At 35.8% G+C, this 7,298-nt stretch overlaps 1 protein-coding gene across 1 annotated transcript; it reads right to left on the bottom strand.

Annotated features, from left to right (window-relative positions):
- Window positions 1–3,022: 3,022 nt before the first annotated feature.
- Window positions 3,023–4,963, bottom strand: LOC112523684 (beta-hexosaminidase 2). The gene is made up of 2 exons (XM_025133370.1): window positions 4,198–4,963; window positions 3,023–4,032 (listed from the first exon to the last, which is right to left on the bottom strand). Exons 1-2 carry the CDS (start codon window positions 4,961–4,963, stop codon window positions 3,083–3,085), a joined length of 1,716 nt encoding a protein of 571 aa, XP_024989138.1. The 3' UTR covers window positions 3,023–3,082.
- Between the last annotated feature and the right edge of the window lie 2,335 nt (window positions 4,964–7,298).

The raw sequence follows: 7,298 nt of genomic DNA, 5'->3' as shown, positions 1-7,298 counted from the left end.
TATATATATATATATATAATCATTTGTTAACAAATAAATAGTATTAACTTTGTTAATCGATCTAAACATTTCATTTTTTTTTATCAACAATTGTACTTAAGGGGTGGTTATAATCTAATAAAAAAAAGACAAATTAAATTATATTAAATAAAAAGCATTTTTGAAACAAATTATTTTTAATTTTAAAAGATAATCAATAATATTATTTAATGATTTTAAGCCATCAAAATCACTATGCATACAACAATTCACTGGTTAACACTAACCAAAGACTTTTAAAAAGCAAGTTCAAGAAGCATTAAATGATTGTATAATGTATAGTACCAACCAATTTGGAAGCATTAAATGATCATTTTGGTTTATTGAAATTTCATCTTCTATGGCTTTTTGAATATACATGTTTTTTGGATAAATTGTATGAAAAAGTAACGTATTTTAACTTGATTCTTATTTTGGGTAACGTATTTTTAAAACTTCCATTTTGATATCTAAGATGTAAAGTTTCAAACATTTAAGTACCTGAGTAAACCAGTAAAGACTAATTTTAGACTAAAAAAAGACTAATTTTAGACTAAAAAAAGACTAATTTTAGACTAAAAAAAAGACTAATTTTAGATTTAAAAAAATCCACGTCACTGACCACGTCAGCAAATAATACCGAGTTGGATACCACATCACTCGCCACATCAGCATGATAATCGGTTAATACTTCAACCAGTTACCCGGGTACTTAAATGTTTAAAACTTTACATCTTAGGTACCAAAATGAAAGTTTTGAAAGTACGTTACCCAAAATAGGAATCAAGTTAAAATACGTTACTTTTTCATGCAATTTGCCCCATGTTTTTTAACCCATAATTGATTTAAGATCTAGCATATAGCTGAGGGAAATGAGTTTGAATATTGTATACAACTAGATTTCATTAGGAGTTTCTAAAGTGCGTCCCTTAGCATGTTAAATGTGAGATTTTGAATAGGACTCCCAAAATTTTGGAGCCCAAATTTACATGTGATCAAGGTCTTTTATCGACATGTGTAAAACTATAAATGAAATTATTTAAGTTCAAACCATTAATTGTTTAGTTTTAGGTTCAAATCATTAATGGTTTAGGTTTAGTTTCATATTGTTAATCGTTTTAGGTTTAGCCCATTTTTGTTCTTAACATATATTCTCTTTTATTTCATTTATGCAATATAATCAAAAGTTTTGAATGTAACAGGGGCCTCTAAAAACGTACTTGGATTTCCATTAATTCATAAAGCTACTTCATAGAGGTTGTGTAGAACATGAAAGCGGAAGTGGGTTAACATCGTGCAAGCACAAATCATTTTTTCAGTCTACTTTGTTCTCCATAAATACTTTTTTAGGTGGATATTAGGCTTCATTTGTTGTACTTTGTAGGATGAAGAGATGATACAAACGGTTTTGAGAGATACGGTTAGTTTCAATAAATTCATGTTAAATTTTACAAAGCGTTACAGAAAAACGCTTAAACAAGCTCACAAAATGTTACTAAGGAACCGTTTACTAAATGTTTATCAGGTAAGCATTTACTAACAAGATTCACCACCATCAAAATAGATTGTTAATAAGCATTTCTTACCCGTAACACAAGTAACCGGTAAACACTTGCCCAAAACAAGTGTTTGGTAAACATCAACTAAATGTTTTTTTTTATATATGTAAGCACATATGTTTTTTATAATCCAAACACTTATTTGCTCCTATATCTTTTTTCACACTCTACTTAAAATAAACATATACTGAGGGGTTGTTTGTTTACCTCTTAATAGTTCCATTAAGAGATATTGTTTGAATCGTTAAGAGGTGAATCTTGTTTGGCAAAAAAAGTTTGTCTCTTAATAGTTCTAAAATTCTCTCAATGATTTTGCATCCTTGCATCTCTTAACCATTCAACGCCATAATTTCATTATAAACAATTAGAAAACAATTATATTTCATTTTACACTATATCATGAGAGCCTCTTAATCATTCTGACCACTTAATCATTCTTCACCAAACCTTTCAACAACTACCAAACAACCCCTCAATCTCTACTTTCATATCCTTGAATTTGGAATGAAAAGGCGTAAAATCCTATTTCTTACTTTACATACATTTATTCGAATTTTTATATTTCGTCGTATTACATGAGTACATAACTAGTATAATATAAAATAAAAAGTAATGTTAAACGACTTCGGAGTCATAGCCCTATGCTATTATTTTTCCATAAATAGAAATTTATAATTAAAATAAGAGAATTACATCTAATTCCAAAAACTACTTTAAACAATTTAAGCATTAATTATATTATTAAAATATTTTATATATTCATTTATTTATTGTTTTTTCATAAATAAAAATTTATAATTAAAATAAGAGAATTACATTCAATTCCAAAAACTACTTTTAACAATTTAAGCATTAATTATATTATTAAAATATTATATATTCATTTCTTAAAAGAATTTTTATAAAAATTATAAAACATTCAATTTTATTGATGAAAACAATTAAAATCATCTCTCTTTCCTTACCATCGAGTTTTAAAGATTTCTCCAAATTTAAAGATTCTACTTAGATTTCTAGAAACCATCACAACCCAACAAATTAAACCCCATACCCCCGTCGAGAACAAATCCCCTATGGCTGGCAACAACACGGCAGCGGTGGTGATCGTTGCTGTATTGGTGTTTCTCATGGCCGGGGTGGCGGATGCGGTTACAGAGTTCTGCATGAAGGATTGCGCTTTCGAATGCATGAACATGAACATTTTTACTCCTCGAGAATGCAAAGATGAATGCATTCAGGCGTGCGTGAAAGCTGCTCGCCAAATGGGAGAAATTTGATAATTCCTTCATGCTACGATTAGATCCTATATCGTTTTCCCTTGCATTTAGATGTCAAAAACGACATTGCTCGATTCCGTTTGTTAATGGAAATCCATGTTCGATTTCTTTGAGTTGATTCGAATATGTTGTTTGATATGCGTAAGAACATAGTCTTGTAACAAAATAAAATCACTCGTAATTTTTTTATCTTTTAATCATAACGACATGTTTTCGAATATAAAAATGTCAGACGGGGTTAAGGGTATCACACATGCCGGGATTTCGAATGCACCATAGCGGTTGGATTGGTTCGGATTTCACCCCTCGGCTAACCATTCGGTTAATCCACTCGTTCAACCTATTTGTGGCCTCCGCATACCTCTTCTTCCCGGTCTCATCCCGATTCCCGGACCACAACACCTCAGCCATAGACGAGGCTCGAGGCCAAATCCGTGAATCAAGAACTGTTGGGTCTGCCTGCTCGGACCACAAAGCCACCTCCCCACCCAAGACCAACTTTGCCTCGGTYTCKTTTARCCCGTATGTTATATCGTAATTGTATATCAATTGCCATGACTTGAACGGCCCACACCATGATCCGCCCTTTCCCTGTTCGAAACCCGGTGGTTGATCGTAAGCACTGTTATTCCCGACAAAATCCCCGTGTCCACAATCCAAGTAATAGTAATCGGAGGAGGACACTATAGTTCGGTAACCGGCTGACACCAGTTTTTTTGTGTTGTTCGGGCCACCGTTCCATGTTTGCATGATGGTGGTCTCGGGAGGGAGAATCGAAGGATTCACCTTGATTTCAGCATCGAGAATAACATCCTCCCAATAGACGACGGTTCGGTTAAGCGACAAAATGTAAGGGTTGGTCGAGTTGATGAAGATCTCGAGGACCTGACTGAGAGTCCCGTTACTGGCAAGATACTTTTGGATGGTGTCGTCAGCCTTCCAACAACCTGGAATGATCTCATCGGCTCCGGCATGAAAAAATGAATCCGGGAACAGGGTTGTCATTTCTTTGACGATGTTCTTGACAACGTCGTACGTCTTGGGTATTAACGGGTTCAGGTGACCAGTTCCTGGTTCGGCTGCAAGCCGATCTTCCCATGGGGACCCTGCCGGCCACCAGAACATGTTGGCACAAGCTACAATCTCCGGATAAGCTTCAGCCCATGATCCCGTATGTCCTGCAAAACGATTGAGTTCTAAATCAGCTAAAAGTGTATCATTTCTTTTCCCCAATTTCCACATATTTTAACACCATATCATAGCCAAATTACTCTACAGACTCTTAACACACAATCAGGGACAATGCTTGACAATTTCCAACAATATAGCCTCCTAGGACTTACCTGGCATATCGATCTCCGGAATGACTCGGACTCCGTGTTCCAACCCGACTTGGACGATCCGCTTTACATCCTCCGTCGAATACTGCATGCTCGACCCGTAAGATCCTTTTCCGGCAAGTTCCGGCTCCGACTTTAAAGCCAACGGAAACGAATGCGAATCCGTGATGTGCCAATGGAAGACATTCAGTTTATTCGCACTCATACCCCCAATCAACCTCAACAGATCCTCAACACCATAGTAATTCCTCGAAGTATCCAGAAGAATCCCTCTATGCTCGAACATAGGCCAGTCCGAGATCACCAATCCTGCCGCCACTACGGCAGGGTTTCCCCACACCAGCTGCGAGAAGCTCTCTAGCCCTCTCATGGCTCCCCAAGGCGTCGCTGTCGTGAGCATAGCGGAGGCGTCGTTGGACGGGACGGTGAGCGTATAGGATTCTTTGACGCCATGTGAGAGCGTCGCTGCGAGATCCGATACGGTGATGGTTAAGGTTTGTAACGGTAGGGAGACGGTGACGTTGATGGGCGGAACGACCAAAGGGTTGTAGTGAGCGGCTTGGATTTGACGGAGGTAACGGTTAACGGCGGAAGTTAGGTAGGGGTGGGATGGTGAAGATATGGTGAAGGACGGGGAGAAAGGGATCGCCTGTGGGGTGGTCCAGGTGAAGATTCTAGGTTTGGGCCATATGTTGATCGGAGATCCAACGGCTGAAATTGAGTGAACATACTGGAAACTAAATAATAATAAAAATAAATAAATATTCATTTTTCTTTTTGGAAACTAAATTGTGTGGTTAATAGGAGAACGTAGAGAGTAATGTTTATATAGGTTTTGAAGATATAAACAAGTCATCGAAAGGACGACTTCTTATCTTGTTTTTGGTTTCTTCCGTTTGGATTTTTTTGTTTGATTTTGTAGAAACATTTTTAATTCTAATTTAAACATATTTTATTTTAAGTTCTGGACGATAAATTATTTCATTGGATTACCGTAAAGAAATTGTGATATGAGTTGTGACGGGTTTTTACATAAATGATGTTTTATGCAGTTTATAGAATGGAACTGTTTTAATTTGTAGACAGATGTCAAAATTATAATATAAGTTTAAAAAGATTCTATAAAGGTTTAACGGTTATTGGATTAGATAAACTGAGACTGTTTTGACGATACAAATCCAATCTGTATGTCATTGGGTTGAACAATTGGTTTCGTGACAGCTGATTAATAAACTGACTGCGTTGGGATTTTTAACAATTAATGCTAAAAGTTCACCTTTCATTAGCCGCCAACGATGTATTGCTTAAAAAGTTATTGACTTTATCTTCTTTTTTACTCTAGAAGTTACGAATTATAGGTTATTATTTCATTAAAATAACGAATTGAAACTATAAATAAGAGATGCTTCATAGTTGATAACGAAATAACAACCAAGCAATATATTTCATTGTTTTTATCTTATTTGGTCATAGAGGGAGTTTTCTTTAGGAACCTCATTTTCATTGAAAACCAGGGGATGACCAAGGAGCATACTACATGTGCATAATCATCATGAATATAGGTGTGAGGTTTTTACAACATTCATGATGAAGTTGAGTGTATATTCATTGTGAATATAAAAACATATGGTCCTCCCGATGGTTCCCTAGTTCTAAATAAAAATGATGTTTCTCTACGAAACGTATCTGATAGCCTTATATATAACAATATTTAAATTAATGTTTCATCTATACTTAGCATCATTAGTCGTAAGGGTTGAGTTCTTGTGAAAATGAAAGTTAAGATGAGAAGCATAAAAAAAGATCTTCATCCTTGAATTTATATTAGGATAAGATGCACCGGATCAATTCCCAATAACTTATTTGTTTCAAAAAATTGTCTAAGTACTTAATCATTCCAAACATTAAAATCCATTGAGTTTTTTTTTGACTTTTCCTTATATACAAACTATAATGTAACTCCCCCAGAACCCCGTAGCAATGATATTGTCCGCTTTGACTAACCTGCCCGCTATACCACAAAGCAGTAGTCGCACGGTTTTGTTTCTGGCAGCCGCACAACGCAAGCCCCAAAACCGGTCATGCTAGGTTGAGGTATCCACACCCTTATAAGGAGTGCTTAGTTCTCCTCACCAACCGATGTGGGACGGGTTGTTACACCAAACTTACATTGTAATTTACATCTCTGACAGCCCCTAACCCTTTTCATTGTGAGTCCACTTTTACCGTTAAAATCATTGTACTTATATTAATATTGTGTTTTATGCCTCAAGTCTTAATGCCTAGATAAAAATAATTATTTTAGATGAATCATATTTTGGTCGAAGGAGATGAACTCGGTTGAGCCCATTAATGAAGAAAATTGGATTGGGTAGATGGTTTTGATCACTTTAGGTAGAATAACCATTTCTCTAAGCATTATTAGACGTTGAATTATAAAAATCTTTCACTAAGTGGTATCAGAGCCAGACCCGGATCGATGTGGCCCAACGAGGACGTTGTGTCCTAACGGGGGGAGGGTGTAACAACCCGTCCCACATCGGTTGGTGAGGAGAACTAAACACTCCTTATAAGGGTGTGGATACCTTAGCCTAGCATGACGCGTTTTGGGGCTTGCGTTGTGCGGCTGCCAAAAACAAAACCGTGCGGCTACTGCTTTGTGGTTGAGCGGGCAGGTTAGTCAAAGYGGACAATATCATTGCTACGGGGTTCTGGGGGCGTTACATATAACCTAAAATAAAACTTCCCCGTACAATGTAACTATTCTCTATATATATATTTATATATTTTTGAAAAACAATTTATAACAACAGACAAATCAAATATCAAACAAAAGGAACAAAAAGGTATTGAAATTTTCACCATTAAAATGGATTCATTTGGAAAAGGCTAAAACAAATGTCAGTTTCTGTTAAACCGCCGAACATCACATAACTCGTTTTCTTTTAATTTTTTTATTAAAATATTAAATATTTTATGTATATAAAAGATATAAAAGGGCAAATAAGTCAAATTTGCACAAGGAATGTGTATTGTTAATTGGTGAGTGCCGGCGAGCCGTTAATTACGGTGGCTTTTTCAAGTGCTTCGACGGTCGATTTCAA

Source organism: Cynara cardunculus (genome assembly GCF_001531365.2).
Source record: "Cynara cardunculus var. scolymus isolate 2C chromosome LG 12, CcrdV1, whole genome shotgun sequence".
Classification (NCBI taxonomy): Eukaryota; Viridiplantae; Streptophyta; class Magnoliopsida; order Asterales; family Asteraceae; genus Cynara; species Cynara cardunculus.
The sequence above is the reverse complement of the archived record's forward strand: the minus strand, read 5'-3'. Positions and strand labels throughout refer to the sequence as shown.